The sequence below is a fragment of the Protopterus annectens genome, chromosome 13.part0, assembly GCF_019279795.1.
Source record: "Protopterus annectens isolate FY-2018-M chromosome 13.part0, PAN1.0, whole genome shotgun sequence".
Classification (NCBI taxonomy): domain Eukaryota; kingdom Metazoa; phylum Chordata; order Ceratodontiformes; family Protopteridae; genus Protopterus; species Protopterus annectens.
The window spans coordinates 1,239,289,744-1,239,311,760 of NC_056747.1; the positions used below are offsets into that span (position 1 = coordinate 1,239,289,744).

Genomic DNA, 22,017 nt, shown 5'->3' on the forward strand with positions numbered 1-22,017 from the left:
TTGTTTTCAAAATTGCATACAATTTTCATTTGTAACCTATTATGGAATGAGCAGGGCTGGTTGAGTCAGAACAGCAGGGTCCTGGACTGCACAGCTTTAAAAAAGGCACCCTTATCTTAACTCATTACAACCTAGTACTGCCTCCAGGTATTTCTGCAGATGACTCTAGGCATCAAATATGAGCAATTTGTGTAATAATTTTTACATTTCTTGAAATATCTCAGCAATCAAGTGGCACAGACAGAATCGCTTAGCCTCTTATGAAAACTCACAATTGTATGAAAAAATGCTGATGGGAGCACATATGTTGCTTGAATGGTTACGGAGATATTGTAAGCTGTTTACAACATTATAAAGTTCATATTATTGTGACTATAGACTATAAGATCTAGTTTAAGACCTAGAACTGGAAATGAACGAATGCAGCCACTATAAAGGCTACTTTGTGCTTAATAGTTGGCCATTTATAGTTTTGAAAAACAAAAAAAAGCGTGCTGGAATGGTTGAGGAAGCAGAATCCGAACAAGAAATAAAATCTTTTAATTTCTAAAAGTTAAAACCATACATTATATGTTTATAGTTTTCTAGCACTTCTGGCTCCAGAGATTTGAATATTGGTTTGAAGTGGGAGTTGATAAACAATGTCTTTCTAAAAGGCCATTGGAAACTTACTCATTCTCAACAATGGAACGGTTTTAAGTTTTAGCAGGAGTACGTCATCTGACTGTACCATACTGAAGTGCTATTACTTGTGTAATAATGCGTACCTCTTTATACAATGACCATCAGGTGCATCTCAGTAAAAATAACTGCAACCAACTTAATTTGCTGAATGTCATGGCTGAAAAGGGTCTGTGTACTGGCTCACTTATCTGGTCAAAACAAACATGGACATTTTTTTCCTTCCACTGTGAAGGATAGATTTGGGTTGAGAGACGTACTGCTGTGGGGGGGGGCATGTGTTGTGTGTGTAAGAGAAGTGATGATGGGTGGTGGGAGGGGAATTTCTTATTTATTGGGCTTAAGCTGCTGTTGGTGTGTACAGTGTACATAAAGTGACACAGCAAGACTATTGTTTTATTGTTTGTTTTGTTTAATTGCACTTTTGTATTTGGTTTACATTCATACACACAATATGGGCATCTGATGAAATATCTTTCACTTTAGGCAGTTCCTTTGGTGATAAAAAGTAATGAGCAGAGATCAGTATTTCTACAGTAGGAAATTTTCCTATTATTTTTGTAGTGTCAGTTGCTACCTTGCCATTCACTTTAAAACCAAATATAGATTTGGGTTTGCAGTACTTCTTTTGATGGCTACAGCATTTTAGCAGTGTGTGTGAATTTTTACAAAAAGAGTAGTAGCATATATATATATATATATATATAAAATGAAGGATTACATAAATATCTATCTCAGCACTTTGAATCAAGAAAAGTGAAAACCAGAAAAAAACAAGCAGTAACAGACATCCATATGAAGAGTATAGAAGAGTTTCTGTAGGGCTGATGACATACAAAGGATGTAAATACACTTCTGGTGACACACTAAGAATCCACACAATCAGATGCAATCTTGGATCTTACACTAGGTGAAACACTACTATCTTAAGTGAAAGTAAAGGCAGGTATGAAGAAAGCAATCTTAAAATGGGTCCAGGACTAATACACTTGACCAGTAAAAAAAAAAAAACCCAAACAACTACCACTAGCTTTCTTGCAGTAATATCCATGTACAAAGAAGTGGAAGCACACAAATGAACTGGAACAAATTTTGATTAAATATAGAATTAATTCTGAAAGCTAGCTGTAGCATTACATTTAAGTTTTTCATGTGGCACTGCATCACTAGTGGATTGTAGACCATGCAACAAACAGGGCAAGACAGAAACGAGGAATGCAAAATTCAGTGCGCACATACAAAATGTATGCATACTGTTAATTTTTGTTTTAAGAACAACATAATCATGGCAACACAGTAAAAATTCTACAGTGAAAGCTGAAGCAACAGATTGGGCGCCCCAAGCTGAGACGTGATACTGGCTGGATTTCAAAAGCTTAAAGAGTTACACCCAAAGGGAATTTTTATGTAGAATATGACATTGTGCGTTTAGCAGGCCAGCTTTAAGTATACAGAATGGAAGTCTGGGTTGTGCAGCAGGGATCTTGTTAGCAGAACTATGAGGTATTTACAACAGCAACAAGATCATTACACAATGCAAATTATAAGAATGTGTCTTACACCAAGAAACACCTTCGGGAGAATGGGGTTCTCTGATGTGCTACAAAAATCCAGGTTAGTTGCCAGATTCTGCATTAGCAAGCAAATGTGAGGGGGGGGGCAGACTTGGGTATAGAGGATTCTCCTGTTTGTAGTACTAGGAAACTAATAAGACAGCCACAATTTCTAGGGCAAAAGTATGTCTGTCTTATCCCTCTCTGCTATTTGTGTAACTTACGTTATGTGTTCTTCTTTGTTAGGGGTTAAATGCTACCCTTAAACCTACCAACACAGACAGACAAGAGGAAGTGGAGGTGGATACTAGCCTTCCTTACAAAGCATTGACAGAAAATTACTACCCTGCACTAACAAACCGCTGTGCTAAAGCTCATGCATAAGTTATAGTCCAAGACACATTTACACAACTTTGCATACAAATGTCAGTTATACAGCACTTTTACAGTCTCAGGATTCTTACAAGATCACTGAAAGCAGAGCAGATGATTCAAAAAAACTGCCATCACCGAGATACACGCCATCTGATAATCCCAAAGCTCTGTGGCCCACAAGACAGTAATTGTCTTCTCTTATTAGGGAGTAAGACAGATGTTTTAAAGTATCCTTTCCTCAACATTCATATACAACATGCAATGAAGCTTTAGGAAATGTTAGACTATCATTTTGCAGACTATTACAAGCCTAGCCGATAATTACAGGTCAGAATCAAACTTTGTATTTTCAAGGTTAAAGACCTTGACCATTATGCCCCCAAAGCAAATATGTAGTTACTTGATTCTTGTTTATGCCCTACCCAGAGCCAGACCATGGTCAAGTGGGGCCCTAGTCAGGGTAATGGATCACACACACACACACACACACACACACACACACACACACACACACACACACACACACACACACACAGCAAATTCCCTCCCAAGGCAACACCCTCCCCCAGCCATTCCCGTGTCCCATTACTTTATTTCTCCCCAGTTAATAAACAGCATTTCTTCTTTACTTCTACAATAATTATAGATATTCAAAACTTTTACTTCAAATTTTATAGCACAAACACTGACAGACATTTGCTACACAAAACAATACAGTCTTACACTGAAAACAGACTTAGCATGAACAGTAAGCTTCTCTGCCCTTGAAATGGCACTGAAACCCATAGTCAAAGAAAATGCATCTGGCCAGTGGCAGACTAAAGTTTATCTTTGAGCTGTTCTCAAACCATAGGCCCCTTGAACACATTTTTGACCAATCATACATGCACGTGTTCTTTGATGCATCATCCTGATTCTATGAAATTATATTACTTGGATAATACATCACCACTTGCTAGAGTATATTTTAACTTTGTAGGTTTGAACATTTTTCCAGTAAGCAATGAAACAAAAATGTATAAACCAATAATGACAAAACTACCCATTACAGAACATTTCAACCAGAAAAGGCCACTCAAACGTCTATCATTACAATCCACCAATATCAGTCAATATACACAATATATGCAGAAGTAAAAACTATCTGAATAATTCCATATTAAAGAGATATGTAACTAATGAAGAGGTTTCATGTATAAATTCAGTGCCTGCTGTCCTTGAAGAATAAATTGTCATTTTTTTCAATATAAGAACGTAAGTAGTTAATATTGCAATAGGGAATGGTTGTCAAACCAGCAACAGGTTCACAGTTGCTAGGGATCTCAAAGGAGGACACAGTCAGAAGTACAGTAACCCCATCCCCCTTCAAGGGAACACTGCAATATTAGCATTACACATAGATGGTGTGACAGAAGAATCCACAGCCTTCTGCATCAAAGGCAAGTATGCTACCTGTTGTCCTACTAACACTGCTTTTACAAGTTATAGCACAAACATTGATATGTCATTTGCTAAACAAAAAACAGTTACACGTTGAAAACAAACTCATCACAAGCAACAGTAAACTTCTCTTCTCTTGAAATCAACATTCCTTGAAAATACACAGAAGCTCAACAGTCTTCAAAAATGCACAAAATACACAGAAGCTCAACATTCCTTGAAAATGCACACTCAGAAAATGCACAACAGCTCAACAGTCTTTATTTGATTTTTGTTTACCGGGAAAGTCCGACTGGACCAGAAAGTGCCCATTTTCAGGGGAGGCCCGAGGAGAAAAGTTCCACAATCATAATCTTTCAAAAATCAAGTACAGATATTTTAAATCAAAGTATCATGTTACACTACAAAACGTAAGAATGAAAAAAATGTTGTAATGAGAAAAACATAGACCATACGTTTCTTAGTAAAGTGCAATGAAAAACAACAACATAAGGTGGAGAAAATACGAGAGAAAAGTTGTATTATTGGTTACATATATTACTATGTGAAAAATGAGACCCGAGACATTTAAAGAGATATTAAAGATGACAGGATTACAGAGATCTACTTCAGTAGATCAAACATGCATATAACTGAAATGCTTATTATCGAGATGAAAAAACTGCAAGTGTAAAATAATGAAAGTAAACTTTATTGAAGGTTGTGATAACAAAATATGTACTGTGCATGTCCAAGAACATGGACTTCCTGAATGGAGATCACGGAGCAAAGACAATGGGTGCTCCACTGAAACACTTGATTGAAATTAAAATATAATATTCTCAATTTTTTTTGCAGGGTGGGGCTGAGCCCCCCCGAGCCCCCCACACCCCATGCAAATTAGGGTACATTTTCAATCCTCACTACACCACAATCTCATTTGGAAAGGTTGGAAACAGTATATTTTACTTTCAATCAAGTGTTTCAATGGAGCACCTGCTGTCTTTGCTCCGCGATCTCCATTCAGGAAGTCAGTGTGTTCTCAGACACGTGCAGTACATATTTCATTATTACAATCGATAACATTTACTTTTATTATTTTACACTTGCTTATTACCGAGACGAGAAAAAACACATTTCGGTTATGTGCACGTTTGATCTACTGAAGTAGATCTGATTAAAGACAGTGAGGGGAACTGAATGATGTCTTAGTATAAGAGATGGTATTCATATTATGGCTATAGAAGGAATAAGGAAAGAGGAAAGACAGAAGGAGATTATAAGAGTGCAGGGTAGGGTGCCTTCAGGTAGCTTAGGTGAGTAAGGAAAAAAAAAGAAAGAGAAAGAGGTAGAGGTAAGGTCTGCAGAGATGAAATGGATAAAGTAAGTTATGTGGGAAAAACAAAAGAAAGGCGTGGATTAGAAGACTGGAGACGGCTGTGAAGTGTGACTTGGGTTGAAGTGGGTGAGTGAAGTATAGTGAGTAAGTTCAGCCAGGATTGGCACAGGAACAGATCCAAGATTTTGTAAAGTACTCTTTTAGGGAGCATTTAAAGGTGGATAGGTTAGAAATAGTTCTGGTGGTTGGAGGTAAGGAAAAAATGCACAGAAAATCAACATTCTTTGAAAATGATAGTTTAGCAGTTGGAGTAGAGGATTCAGGATTTACGGTCCTGTACTGAAGGTACAGGGTTTGAGCCTGAATGAATTAAACAAACTGGGACAGACACACAGACATACACACACACACTCACACACCTTCTTTAGTAACTTACCATTTCAGGAACAAATGACCCATTCTATTTGTCCTAAACAATGGCATTAGTGAATCCAAAACTCTCACCTCTATTTCAATTCAAATGTTCACAAGTATTAAAGATGCACATACAGACACTACTAAGAACACCCTCTGTGTGTGCCTTTACAGAAAAAAAAAATGTAATGCACACACACTGCTTTCCTAAAGAAGAAATTAAGTCTTTGTGGCAGCACACTCCTGGCTAGTGGGCCCTGGACAACTGCCTAAGTCGACTAGTGCTGGATTCAGCTCTGGCCCTGTCCACCTCCCTTTCCCCACATACACATGCTCAAATTACATCCAAAGGCAGCTCCCATCTTTGGATCAAGCCTCCCCTTAGGAAGGGTATCAAACATTCTCCCACCCAGGACAGGCATGCTCATCCCTTCCCTGTCACTCAGTCAGTCATCCAAGCCACTAACAGAACCTATTTAGGCTGGATCATAGACAGTGCATTATCCATCTGTGCCACCAAAGCAGACTTGTCTGTGTCTGTATCCACAAGAGGCATGGTATACTCTGAAACAAGAATGTCACAATTAATATGCAGTCATTCAGTTCTCCATCAGATAACCTCAGTGGGTCTTGTCCCAGACATTTCTTCCATAATGTCGTCCTCCTCTAATCAAGAAATGGGACAGTGGATATTCTGTCAATATGCTTGGATCTGTCAAAAAATGCATTTTGCAGAGTGATCTGTGCTACATCCCTCTTCCTACCCAGGGAAATCGGAGCAGATAACTGGCTAAATGGACTGGGGCATGACCATGGCCCAGTGGCCCATCACCCAGATTGTTCAGATACACACAGCTCTACAAATCAAATTAGTATTTTCTTGCCATCATCAGACAAAATATATTAAACCCACATTTACTTAACATGTCTATTTATTTTTATTATAATGATAAAATTGTTGTTATTATTTCTGGGCATTTCAACTGTGCGACTTGTTTCTGTCCTCAGATGCACTTCAAACTACTCTTCATTTTAACCAAACTCAAAAACACACCTCAGTTTGTTTCTGTCCGGTTTCCTTTTAAAATGTTTGCTTTTTCTTTTGATTTTTTTTCCAGCAAATATTCTAAAAGATTTCACAATTCTGAGCCACACCTGCAGCATTACCCATGGAATTAAAACTGCAGAATGACTTTGCTGGCCTCCATTCTAAACTCTGACTAGGCTCTTTTACACATTCATTTTCTTAAAATTCTTTTTGACTGTGTACTGCTCATTTCACTTACTGTGCAAATATCCACAACATTTTGATTAGTGTGGGTCTATATGAATATCACATCCCTTGTTTAATCATTTCTTATACCATGCATCAGTCCATCTTTTACTGGCAAGGCACCTTGCCAACTTCATAGTTGTTGGCTGTGTTTTAACCTCAGAAAAAGAACCATCTAGTCTCTATAGGCCTACGCAATCTTGTAAAGAGCACATGGCAAGTTCTTTTAGGGCTTAAACTATTGACCTTCTCCTGCATTTTGTACTTCTCTAGTTCAGGACAGGAGGAAAGTTGCCCCCAATGACATGCAAGAATGTTACACACTATTTTCAGGATTCTCAGCTAATCTATACTGTGAGGAGTTTATCACATTTTTTGATCCAGAACTTCCATGTAGCGAAAAGAAGTGAGATAGCTGTACTAAAGCAGTTTTCCATGAAGCATTATACTTGTGTTCTTCCGACTACAGAAGCTCTTGAAGGAAAACATATTTTTACACTTCTGCAGATATAAGTCCTGGCAAATATTTATTCCACTTTGGATACCACACAACGTCTGGATACACAGTAATAAAACTGAAGAACTGTAATACTTTCTAGTGTCACTAAAATGCATATTCTAAAGAAATTTTTAGAACTGTGTACCACGTTAAATGCAAATTACTGTAACAAACTCAGTAGCATTAAAACTATACATATACCCCATGTTTAGTAGAGTGGCAAGTTTATATGGGTGGAAGTACTTTGTACAACTGAAATGCTGCTTCATTCCTTGTGCACATTTGCCATCTGCAAGGAGTACAGGGGTCTCTAGCCCAGAAACTAGGCAGCTGAAGTCTGTAAAGCCAGGTTTGTAAATGTGAACCGTTACTCACAGACGAACATTACTTCGTGTTGATGGTCGCAATTCACTTTTACAAAAAACTGCATGGGATAGTAGCTAAAGGTAGTTGGAACTATAGCTGAAGGCATAAGAAAAGCATGTACTTAGAGAAAGAGTTGAAACTTTGACAATAAAGAACATTTAATATTTCACACAAAAAAGAAAAAAAATCCCATACTGAAAAAATACAGATTCTGTCCAAGAAAACCAATGACTGACTACTCAAAGTGGAAGGTTGGCATAGTGGTTACGGTGTTTACCTTATAGACACATGGTACAAGGTTCGATTCTTACATGGGGTAATTGGCTAGGCTTAAAATGGCCCATAAGAGCAGTTAGCCTAGTACTCATCTACGAACCTAAGAACCACACTATCAGCCAGATTGACATTCCAATGCATGATCCCACCTTTGCATAAGTTTAGCCATCTCTAGTGGAACAGATTTGGGACAGACAGGAAGAAGACAGGAGGAAGTGAGGACATCCAGCAAAGAAGTGGATGGATTGTGATATGGAAAAAAAATGTCAGGCATGAGTGCTGGACAGTGACACTGAATAGGGAGAGATGATGAAGAGTGACAACACCCTGACCCCATGTAGAAAAATGGGAAAAGGGTAGTGATGAAGAGTGGAACAGAGCGAAAGCCCTGACAAAAATCCAAGAAACCAGAGTTAAATTAGTGGCTTTGGCACCAGCTGGACCTGGCAGGGGAATGGGAGGAGTGATATTGCCCTGTCATCTCCTTAGCAATCAGCAAACCTTGGCCAAAGCCTGTTGTGTTCTGACCCACGGGACCACTTACTGGGCCTGCACATTGGGGTTAGACCCTACAACAGAAAGATCCCTAGCCTCATGTAGGACTGCACTGTGCTCTGCTCTTCCCATGAGGGAAAGAGAAGGGTTGTAGGGCTCTCACCTCTCAGGGAACAAACAGGCCTCCATAGCAAGCAGAGATGGATGGGGGGTCAAGGATCACAAGGGGGGAGAAGGAAAAAAAATAAATAGAGTTAGAGAATTTGCTACCCGAGAATTAATCTTTCCCTAAGGATATTGATCTCCGATTAGGTATCACTTAAGTAGCTGGGGTTGTGGAGGGCAAAGACACCCTGGAAAATAACAATTAAAATGCAACTTTTCATCAGTCCCTGTTTCAGTCTCCCTTTGATACCCAATTACAACACTGTGATTCAAAGACTGGTGTAAAAAGTTTTATCTGACAGTCCGTGTACTTTGCTTAATAGTTAGCAAACTTTTTATTTATTTTTTTTTTATAACAGTACAGAAAACTATAATCATTCCAGGACCAGCCTACCAGGACATTTCTTACCCACATTTGTAGTGCCCCCCCCCCCCAAAAAAAAGCAGACTGCAGGTACAAACATCAGACAAAGCTCACTACTACCTCCAGTTCAACTTGATAATGCAGTTGCAAAACTGCACCAAACAGAACCTTGGCATCTTCAAACACAGAATTAAAAGTTAAAAGTCCCCAATGACCACATTTGTCTTTTAGATCACTCTGCAGCAAAGCCACTAATATGGGCACCAGTGGAGCTTGTCCTCGATGGGATTGAACTGCTGACGTCTGCTTGCCCATTCTAGTGGTAGGGACAGATGGGTGGCCCATACACTGGTTGTATAACGTACAGGGCTAAAGTCCTGACGACATCATAGAAAAGCCAGCGAGTAGTACCTCAAGCTTGGAGGGACACACAGGAGAAGGTGAACAGAGCGGCTAATGCTAGTTTGCCCAGTCTGGGGGAAGGGACTGGTAGCTCCGGTCACTGGCTGCATTTACAGCAAGCAACTTGCTGGCATCAGTAATGTGGCTTAGAGCCGGGATTTAGACTTGGTCTAACAGGCAAGTGAAGAGATCACTCGATCTGCATGTGGACTAAGCATGCACATGCCAGGAGAATTTGTAGCAGGCCCTTATAGTGACAAGGGTGCCAACATCAACATGGGGTTAGAGGAACATGCAAATGTCCTCCTCTCAATCTATATGATGCTGATGGGGGGGGGGGTGAACAGTAGTTCCCCAGCCTGGAGACTATTAGCATCCGGGCCTCAAATATGGACAGCCCCAGGCCACAGTGTGGCTTGCTGAAGTCAGGCTATCAGCTTGATCGGGCAGAGGCATTCCCAGCCCCCTGAAATGAAGATGGTATGATAAAGGCAGGGTGAGAGGCCTCTGCAGGTGAATCAAAAGTTACAATCTGGTTATCTTTTTTTTGTTATTTTGTTCAATTAAATCCACAGGTAATTTCACAGGTATGGTCCAAAAGTGCTACTTGACATCACTTGAATTTTTAAACAGACTCAGACTTGCAAAGTTGTTTGTGAAAGGAAGGAAGGAAGGAAGCAAACAATATGTAGTTGCAAATGCTTATTCTACTCTGAACCATAAGAGAATTTACTGGGCATGTGCAGTGGTATTAATGAGATCACCATTCTCCAATTGCTAATTTCAGACCACAATTCACCGTCTCCCTAAATAGCTAGTCCACAAAACAAATGCTATTACAAACAAGTGTTCCAGTGAGGAGAACTTACGACATTTCAAAGTTATGACAAAAGTTCCATTCATATGTTTATTAATATCCCTAAGGCCCCATCTTTTTAGGGGGGAAGATATCAGGTTAGAACAAAACTTCTACTCATTTTCGAAGCAATTTATCATACTCAGGACTGAGACGCTGACAGGCATAAGGCATAAAACCAAAACAATTCATTCAAGAATGTTCCTGCCCTAAAAGAAACACTCAAAATATAAGTTAATTATAATTTGTTTGGTTCAAATATAGACCCAATAATACCAATTTTTCTAATACTTACCAGTCTGAAAAGTATATCTGTACCCACTTAACCTCATCCTTCAAATGCCAAAATATCCACCCATTCAAAATCATTTTTATTAAGTCCTTTTTCTACCCTCTTCTCACTACCCACTTTGTAACGATAAACCCTCTCTAGGTACCCCCCCCAATACCCTTTCACTCTCCCACTGTTAACTGTCTCACACACGTCTCCCAACCTACTTTACTATGCTCTCATCTCAGTATTCCTGTATCTACACCTAGCAACTGACCCACATACAGCAGCTGATTCACTTATCTATAAAAGCACTGTATACCCAAGTCTAAACCTAGAAGGAGGTGTACATGGTATACATTGTAGCATAACAGCTCAGTTTGCTGTCTATTGCTCATACGTATCTTAATTTTCTTCTCTTTTGTTGATATTCAAGATCTTTCACAACATCTGTAACATGCATCTCTATTTACCGCAGGTTAATGTGCAACTTTTTTTTACTGCAGAGTTAAAACTAGCTACTCATCACTAACATTTACTTTTGTTAGTAGTTTTCTATACATGAATTGTACTTGCCTCTTACTGTAACATTTTGTAAATTTAAACATATTTTTTCTAGAGCTTTTCTCTCCAGGCCTTAAGTGAAAATGGGTCTCACGCTCAATTAGACAGCCCCAGGAAACAAATGCAAATAATAGATGTCCAAAACAATAATGTAACTACCAGATGGTGCTCCAGCTACAGATTTGGAAATTGATTCATGGGTCAGGTTTTGTTTATGCTCATGACAAAAACTCACAGATTAAGTATCTGTGAAGCAGCACAGTCACCATTACCTACTCAATGTCTTTTTCATTGTGGGGTGTAATGTCCTCCTACACCACTGTGATGTGGGGTCTTTGCCCCCCACACTCCCAAATCTTACTCTGAAGTTTTCACAGCAGCTTCTCTCCTTATTCCCAGGAGACATGCTCTCCATGTCTCTCAACTATCCCTTAATTAGTAAGGACACCCACAGTTTTGGCTCAAACTTTTGCCAGTACCTCCTTTTGTTTTTTTTGTTTTTTGTTTTTTTAATAGTATAGTATATAAAAGGTTTTCCTGACTTCATACCTTTTTCCCCAATTCTGAAGTCAAAAGGTTGACTGCTACAGTTAGCACATTTAAAGAACAGAACAGGAGTGCAGAGGCAAAGCTCTCATGCAAGAAGTACAGCAACTTATGGAAAACACTGCAGTTTACTGTGCCATCTTCAGTATGACAGTTTGGGTGTAATACTTGATGGAGATTAAGGTGACAATGTCTGTGCCAGACCCTACAGAACAGATTGGCAAATAATTCAGCCAAAGTAGTATTTTATAGTTTCAAAATGCAGCTGCTACTAAAATGTAAAAGCACTACATTTACTGTCAAGTATGCACAAACGGAGGAGGCAGAAGGCAAATGTTTATACCAGAATATGAATTTACTCAAACAAGAAGAGAGCACAGTATTTTCAGGTGTCACTTAGATTGTTATCCACCACAACAAAACTGTACAATGTTACAACAGTGAGATGAAGACTGCTTCTTAGAATGAAAAAAAAAAAAAGGAGTACCGGGTGATAACTACTAGAGTGCAATCTTTCTCACCCGACAACAAATCCTATGCAGCAACAAGCCATCATTCATAGGTAGGTACTAAGCTATTGGCCCTAGGGCCTATATAAGCCTAGCCAAAAAATGTACCCTGGCTTTCGCCACCCAAGAAAATTATTTTCCTGTGCCCCTGTTGAGCAGAGCCACAGAAGTGATCCCTGGGATGAATTTCCTATTTCCCATCCAATCATCAAGATTTTTCTTGAAGAGTGCTAATGAGGAGCTCTGTTTGACATAGATAGGTAGTCTGTTCCAGGGTATGGGAAGTCTCTGGGACAGGAATCTATCCCTCCAGCATGTTCTGTTTATTGTGGTGACAAGGTTTAGGTCCCTAGAGCGTGTAGCTCGGAGGGATTGGGATTTCTTTAAGTGGAGCATGTCCAACAGCTATTTGTATGTTAGGCAGAGATATAGGCGACATAGGCCAAGTAGGCGATATGCGATGGAGTAAAGCTGTAGTTTTTTGAGACTGTCTGCGTAGGGCATCTGTTTGAGGCCAGTAATCCTCTTTGTGAGGTATTTCTGTGGTCTTTCCAGTTGTTGTAAATGTCTTGTGAGGTTCATACCAAAAGGGGCGTTGTACTCTATAATGTTTCTCTCAAAACCAACTTGCACCTTGCTGAACACTAATATTCACTTAGTAAATTCAGTACTTACCAACTCTCCACCCATTAAAAATACACAGCTAAGTACAAAGACACGGGCTTGTCTGGTATCAGCTGTAGCCCCTTTTAAGTCGAAGGGGAAGTAAAGCCCTAAACTCTACCCCCTTTCTCTCACACACACCATTTTAATCCAACAGCATTTGTTGCAGTAATTTAGCCCCAATACTGCACTGCAGATCTGGCTGATTCCAGAATTAAGCATAGTATGTTATGCAAGCGCATAATTCCTCCAACCTGGAATTATACAGCCTTCCCACCCCAATATGAAAACACCTACCAATCTAAATGATATGATACAAGAGTAGGACAAAAAAAAAAAAAAAAAAATCCAGTATTGTTCCAAGAAAAAAGCAGATGGAATTTTTACACCTCTCAGTCAATAACCCTCCTATTCCTCCGACCAGACACATTGCACCCCCATAAAAATCCAGGGACTTTATGACACAATGTCAGCAAAGCTACCATTCTGGCAAATGCACAACTTGTCTATTCTAATATGTGGAATAACATCCCTTTCAATATCAATGACTTGGCTCAGGATTACTAAACACTAGGTCACAGGCTAGTGTTAAGCACTTAGTCTCCAGACCATACAAACCTAGCCAATAAGTTTCCCTCTCCAGCCTCAAGGTGGGCAATACAGTATAGACATGGGAGAGTCTGAGACTGCCCATCCAATTATCTATATTTAGCTTGAAGGTGACAAGGATGCTACTCTACTTGAACTGCAGGACTTTTGTACCCTAAACTTTAAACACAAGTTAGACTGAATTACAGCTATACACCAAACTCAGTTTGGAGAAGCAAAACATAAATGGGCTTTTAATAGACCATGTCTCAAATTCACAGAAGACCACTTCAAACACAAGCAAAGAATACTGGAAAAACTGTCGATCTCCACATTAAAAACCATCACCACTCACCATTTTCCAAAATACGCTAGGTCCCCTCTTTGTGATAACTTCCACACAGACTGCGTTTCACTCTTCCCTCATTCCTGTTCCGTCTTCAAAGCCTAGAACTGAAAGAGAAGGCAGTCATTACAGAAATCATTTACAATGTCCAGTACATTTAGAACTACTTTAAAACATTATGGTGACAGAACCCACTGTAATCTCTTCAAACATTTAGTTTTGATCTTCTCCTTGTACATACAAGCTACTTTAAAAAAAGAAGGGACATCAGCTAGGAACTTACAGGGTGTTGCTATAGAACATGAATAACAGCATCCAAACATGGAGCTAAAGTCAGGGGATCAGTTTCTGTAGTTTCTTCTTCCAGTACCCCAGTGTCAGCAGCCAGTACACTTGCTAACATTACCCCTCCCCCCACCTCCTGCATCTTACTGTGACCCAAGCAGCAGGCTGGTTCTAAACGAAAGAAAAATATATAAACACTAAACATTTTTCAGTTTCACACTTCCCTCAATTTTATATTTCATTAAAACTAAAATGCAAAGCCTGCATCTCCCTTGAACAAGTAATGTCCTTTCCAAATCACTTATTCTTGGTAGCAACCAGAAATTCTTTTCCAGTGCCATATCAGTGGCACATCCACAGGGAGGTCATGCAAATCAGTAGCCAAATACAGCTCAATAGTTGCACAGAATGTGTGAAGCTCTGCGTCTTAAATGCCTGGCAACTTAATGCCATAAGGTACAGGCTCATGGTCTGATTCAGAGTACGACATCTTGGAAGAAAAAGCCTTTGCTACACCCCAATAAAAATATACATAATAGTTATCGATCGCATATCTTCAGAATATGCAGAATCAGTAACTACCCTTCCTCAATATGAAGGATCTCACCAGTAATGTCCACTGTCAGTTCCCCTCAGTGTGACATGTGTTGCATCATACCTCCTCCATGCTTGACATGTGTTACATCATACCTCCTCCATGCCTGACTTCAAAAGGATTATGTGGACAATCCTTCTCCTCATTTCACACAGTTCTTGGCTCAGAAGGCCAGCATCCCATGTTTCAAGACAAGGAGAAACTGAAAAGTAAATGAAGATATCCCTCACATCTCATATGTGCAGAATGACAACCAAACAGCTGCTGAAGGACTTGGATGTGGAAATACACAGGATATCAACATATGCAGCAAAATATTCTGAAATTAGCTGCTATAGAAGTAAAATGGGAGAAATGCATAAACCTTTACCTCTTGGAGCAACAGGAAATTTACCTACCTAGATATGTCAAGGAAACACTAAATCACAGTAATAAAACTTTAAATTCCATGGCTGTTCTATATAATTACCTCTGGAATGTAAGATCACCTTTTGGATACCAGTTTATCAAAAGCAAGACAGACCTTTTTTCTATGTGTGTGGGGTGGGATGGTGGAGATTTAAGGTTCTGTAACAGCTATCCAGTAGTAAAACTGACATCATCTTGTTTCCACAGACCTACTGTACAGGTTGTTATGAATCTCTTGGATCTTCTTCTGTTTTGAAATTAGGTAGCTTCATTCTGCCTCTACTGGCACAGTTCTCCACCGGTGCACATTAGACATCTCATGAGGAGAAAAAAAAAATTCCAGAAAAAGAGAGACTACTATATCAGTACTGAACATGGACAGGATTTGTTTCACTGATTAAACATAAGTCACTTAAAAAAAGGACCCCTTACCCTGTACTTCTTGCAGTATAAACTTTGGATTTACTCCATGGCTAGGTTAGTGCGACTCCGAAATCTGTTACAGTGAACAGTTTGGTCACCCCATATAAAATGGCAGCAGCAGAGAGGTGCTAAAAAGCATGCAGAAAAAATAATGTATTTTAAGTCAACAATTTATAGATTAACAAATGTCAGGTTGCACTCCTTAAGAGGTTTACTTTACAGGCAAACCAGTACCCATTTCCTTTTCGGTGAGTGGTGACCTGTTGACTGGGCTCTAACTGCTGACACTCACCTTTTACATCTGATCAAAGCTTATAAAATAAGTCAGTCAAGACTACGGTTTATACAGGCCTGCTGTGCATGTTTGAAAGTTGAGTAATATCTCCACTTTCCCTTGCTTCCCTGGAGAAGTGCCCATGTTAAAGTTTTGTGGGTGGGTTTACATGGAGCATTATTCCTTGACACGTTGAAATCAAGCAGGGATTCATGAATGACTGTATGCCAAAATCTCAGATGAAGCAACTGGAGCACTAGGTCAGTCTTTCATCACAAGCTTGTGACAGAAAAAGTCAAGCAGAAATGAAAAGGTTTTGTTTTATCAAAACTGAAAATTGTACAGTACACATAATGAAGGTACAGATACAAATCATGGATCGAAGAGAAAACTACGTAATTCAATTAGACTGACTAGGATAGCAGTCTTAAAATTACATTGGATAAAAATCAACCCAATTAATAGGGTATGATTTGAAAATAAAATCCAGCTAATTGCAAAACTGAGGATCATCCGAGCATAGGAAACAGACCTAAAATTTATAAAAAAGTATCTATTCCCCTGGTCTGAAATGGGAATTGAGACACGGTGGCAAGTTATCACAATGTTAAATTCATGGTGAAGTCTGGACTGACAAGTTTAAATGCAGTGTCCAAGCTAAACTGTCAAATCAGTTTAGACACAAACATTCAGGGTTACACTGTTCCAAGTGTTTACCCTGTGCATCTCATTCACCCTATCATGATAACTTCCCTTTCAGCGGTGCAGAAAATGTTACACAAACTCAGTGCTGGTGCATTAGGTGTTATATATGCAGAAACCATGTGCAGTAGTTCTCTACACAGCTCCAGCCGTCACTCTTCAAGTGTTTCAGTCTATACTCTAAAACTGAAAGCAAATCGTAATCTGCAGCAAAAACCAAAGAGATGGCACAGAAGGCTTGTACCCACTGTAATGCTAAGACAACAGGACTAAAGGCAGAGTGTCTTCCTGAAGCAAGCATACAACTGTTGAGTTTTGAGGCAAGCAGAGTTTGACATTGTTACAACAATTCAGACTCCATTGTTTTTTCAACCTTTGGAAGCACACAAACAAGTTACTTTTCACTCCACCCCTGCCAACATACAGTCGAGGTTGCTGCATTTTCTCCACTCAGTCCCCTTGGTAATTTTCTTTTACATATACTGTTTCAAATTTATTTGCTCCCAGAATAGTCCTTGTAGCAGTTTAACTTGCTTTTCTATTTTTTCAAAATTATCAGAGTGCATATTTACATTATTACCTTGTGAGTTGTCACATAGTAATGTTGGGGCGCTGACCTTCGTCATCCCATACTAGTACATTCATTAGTAAGTTTTATAATATTTTAAAGGATGAAATATCAGTTAAGAATGTGAGCAATGATAGAACTAGACACATTATGAAGGCTGATAAGGGTGGGGTCATACTTGCTACAGATACCGACAGTTATATAATGAAAATGGAGAACATGCTGAACACAACTGCATTTTTTTCTAAACATTACTCTGAGAAAGTTAAAACCGCATACGTAGAATGGAAAGATAACCTAACCAAAATGCTTAATGAAGAACTTATTAGTGAAAACTAGTATTTGAACATTTGCCACTCTGTTAGCTTGTTTTTTTGGGATTCCCAAACCCCATAAGAATAGGGAAGATCCACCATACAGACTTGTTATTGCAAGTGGAAGTTCCATAACACAGACCACTGACATATACTTTATTCTACAACCTCTTGCTGAAAAGAACTCATCTTATTTTAGATTCACTTGATTTAAGAGAAATAAAAACTGTATGTGAATGAACAAGGCATTTTAACTATTGACACTGAAATCCTATACACGGTGTTACCACACATGTACTGTATTGAAGCAGCTAGAGAGGCTTATAACCAGGGTTGCCAGATTTCCAGCAACCCAGGTAGGGACAAAAAGAAAAAAAGAAGGTCTCTCACGAAGTGAAGACCAAAAAAAAAAGGTCTTCGGCGCCAAGTTCGCCAACTGAAGACCAAAAAAAAAAAAAAAAAAACCTCTACTCTTTGCATTCTTTATTAATGACCTAAATGATCTGCCTGTTTCATAATGTGTACTGATGATTTGCTACTATTAGACTCCAATACCACTGCTAGCAATCTCCAAACCAAACTTCATTCTCTAAAAGCTGTATCTGGACACACAATAATAAACTGGTAATAAACCTAAAAACTTAATAATGTAATGGTGTTAAATCATACTCAAAAACTTCAAAACCTTTCTCCACCAGTCTTAAAAAGCAATACAAGTAATATAATTCCACAGATTACAGAGGAAACTTATCTAGGTACCACTTTGGACCACTCCTTAACTTTCCACCAGCCCACTAAGCATTCACTAGAACCCTGACAAAATTAAACTGTGCCATAAGCTCTCTCACCTCCTTTATAATTCAGCATGCTCTAACATCATAAGACATGCTCTTAAGCCCAAACCTGAATACGGCCTACTACTGCTAACTCTCTATTCAAGCTCAAACATCCATAAAATATAAATGATCAAAAACAAAGTATAAAGATTTGTCACACTTGCAAATACCCATAAACATCACTGTGACCTATTAAAAGGAATCAAACTGCTTCAACTAAATAGCAGAGTAACACTTCTACTTAGCTTTCTACCATTTAAAATAATCAATCAGGGCTAATGTCTAAAACAAAACTACTTGTAAGAGATCAAAATGACTCCCTAAGAGACAATCACGATGAAGCAATTACTCTAATCAGGCCACATTTCAAAATGTCCATCACAGAAATGGCACATACAAAATTAGGTCTTGCTACATGGACTCACCTTCATGCAGAAGTCAGAAGCCAACACACAGTCTCTGAGAGCAAACTGAAGAAGCACGGACATAAAGGTCTTCGCCAAGTTCGCCAACTGAAGACCAAAAAAAAAAGGTCTTTAATGCGGAACATAGTTCCGCATTAAAGAACTGAGCAACTAAGCTCACTCTGCCTGCAATAAACACTGAGCTTCTTTAATGCATTGCAGTTCCGCATTAAACACGAGAAGCTCCGTGTTTGGCGCTTTGATTGGCCCGTATACGGCATATGGGCCAATCAAAAACACGGAGCTTCTCGTGTTTTAATGCAGAACACAAGAAGCTCCGTGTTTAGCAATTTTTGATTGGCCCGTATGCCAGGTATACGGGTCAATCAAAAAAAAAAAAACAAAGTGGAGGCTGGCCGGGATTTAAACCGGCAGGGCGGGACTCGGGATCAGGCTACTGATCACGGGACAGTCCCGCCCAAACAGGGACGTCTGGCAACCCTGCTTATAACAGAAATAACAATGTTATAAATGGGCAAACTGAACGCTTGGGAAAGCTAATAAACTTGGTGTTGAGTTACAATTTTTTCAGTTTCAATGTTCAGGCTTACAAACAGACGTGGGGGGTAGCATGGGTGCGGTTATGGCCCCTTGTCTGGCCAATGTAGCCTTAGGCAAATGAGAGGAGGAATTTGTACTGCAAAGATACCAGAGTTTTATAACCAGCTACCTTTGCTTTATTGACTATTTATTTATAGTCTACCAAGGTGAGAAATCTAAACTCACTGGGTTTATCCATTACATCAATAACTCCACCTCTTTCCTGAAATTTACCATTTCCATCAGCTCAGAGTCAGTGCAGTTCCTTGATATGACTGTCAGTATTGACAAAGACAGAGGAAATTTATTTATTTTACATTTGTTGACCGAGAGTGTCCAAATGAGTTCAAGCCCTTTTTCAGTAGAGTCCCGGGGAGAAAAGCTCCAAGATGTGCAAAAACATTTACTTAACAATACAGATATACAATCTACCATAAGAGGAGTGGTTTCTGGCCCAAAATTGTAGTTTATTAGCCGTTTGGTCAGTTTTTTTCCATCTCTTTCAATTTTATGGTTTAAAAACCCACATTTGAGCTTATTTCCCACCTTTCCTGTAACTAGTCAAGTCCAGATACAGATTTGCTGTATCCAAGACCGATTGTAAGCTTCTGAGCCCCCAAGTCTTTCCATGTTGGAAGGAAGCCTTCTAGCTTATCAGTTGGAGTGGTAAGCATTAGGTAGCCTACCTAGCCTAAATATTTACTGTATCCAGGACTGTTTGTAAGCTTCTGTTTGGTACCAAAAAGTCCGCTCTTCAATTTTTCCCTTAGATCTGCTAGTTCTCTCCTCTCCTGCACTTTTACTAGATCATTAGTCTAGCACTTTACCAGACATCTTCTAGCAATTATTGTAGCACACAAAAGTGCTACCAGCATTAAACATTCTACAAGGAAACAGCTCCAGTACTTATTATTAAATGCTCATCCCTCCAGGCATGTCTAAAGGTCAGTTCCCTGTGCTTTCTCCTATTAACCTGGTGAACATGGGCATCCTGAGGCAATGTAGCAACTGCCTCATGTACACTGACAACCCTCTCCTCTTACCTCCAAACACTCAGACTTGCAAGAGACGCACTTATATATCCAAATTGGAAGCCACACACTCTCCAGCCAAGACCAGAATAGCTGGTCAAGAGGAGAAGTTCAACACTTGCACCACACCACATGGAACATATAGCTCTCCAGAACAAGAACACACAACAGCACTGCCTTCACATAAAAACACAAAATCTCACACCCACCTTCATGGAGGCTCTCAATAAAAATCTACCCAAACAGCAGAGACCTCCAAGGCAGAAACACACTCGACTACCACACCACAACACAACACTAATCACGACACACATAACTCTCCTAAAACAGTGTGCCACTCAACCAAAGCCCCTACGGCAAAACAGCATGCCCAACACACTAATCATTGCTGACTCAATAGTGAGGCACACTGATGTCCCACTCACAGTCAGCTGCCTGTCAGGTGCCAGGATCTGCCACATAATGCAAGCATTCAGGTCCATCAACAACAGGTACAAATATGACTCTGTCATTGTACATGAGGGTGTGAACAACCTGAGACATATCTCCCTGGACTACATGAAAAGAGACAGAGGAGCTCTCAGATTATGTAGCCCAGGCAGGTAGGACACTAGCCCTGAGCAGCTTCCTACCATCACACAGAATGATACCACAGTACAAGCAGAAAATGATTGATTTCAACAATTGGCCAAGTTTCTCCTGCCATTCTAAGGGGATCCAGAATCTGTCTGCCTGGGATAACATGACTGACAGACCTCAATGCTTTACCAGAGATAGCCTGTATCTGTCACCCCTGGGCTTCCGGATACTGGCCAAGGCTCTTGCCACCCCTATAGTGCCTTTTTTAGGCGGTGTTCCAAAGACCAAATTACCACCTTAACAGCTACAAACAAATGCAATCTGAGGGTCAGGCTGCTCAACACTAGAAGTCTAAATCTCAAAATGCACTCGTTCGAAGCACACCTTAAAATGGAGAACATCAACATTTGTGCTGTAACAGAGACCTGGTTCAAGGCAACAGAAAGCACTCCTGCACTACCAAGCTATAACTCATTCCAGACTTCGGCCGCAGAACCTGGACCGAAGCTCCAAAAGGTGGTGGTGTTTCCATATTCATAAAGGATGTGCACACCTCCAGACTGGTAGCCCAACATAACACATCAGAGATACTTCAGCTGTAGCTAACACTGGGCAGAACAGCGATTCAGGTTGTAGACTGCTAAAGGTCCTCAACCATGTCCCAAGACTCACAATCCATGTTCATAACCCCGTGGAGAATATTAGGGTCCAACCTAACACTCTCATACTGGGCGACTTCAACTACCTCTCCATTAACTGGGAAAACTACTCATGTACCAATACACTTGCCCAACGTTTCTTGGAATTCATTAATACCCCCACTAGAAGTAGCAACATCCTTGACCTGGTCATTACTAAAATGGGAGACCATTGCTCTACACCAGTAGTAAACTCCTCCCTGGTTAGATCCGACCACAAACAAATCACCTTGGAAATCCACATCCCTCCCAGCCCCCCCCCCCCCCCCCTGCAAAGGCAACCACCACGAAAAACTTCTCCAAAGCTAACTGAGGGCTCCTAAAAACAGAGGTGGC

At 39.8% G+C, this 22,017-nt stretch overlaps 1 protein-coding gene across 4 annotated transcripts in view; it reads right to left on the reverse strand.

The window, feature by feature from the left end:
• GRN (granulin precursor) overlaps positions 1-22,017 on the reverse strand; it is an 891,963-nt gene that overhangs the window by 862,394 nt on the left and 7,552 nt on the right. For all 4 annotated transcript variants that reach the window (XM_044055245.1, XM_044055246.1, XM_044055247.1 and 1 more), the window contains exon 2: positions 13,974-14,071. In XM_044055245.1, coding sequence (XP_043911180.1) covers positions 13,974-13,976 — 3 coding nt within the window. In that variant the 5' untranslated portion in view covers positions 13,977-14,071. The remainder of the gene's footprint in view (positions 1-13,973; positions 14,072-22,017) is intronic.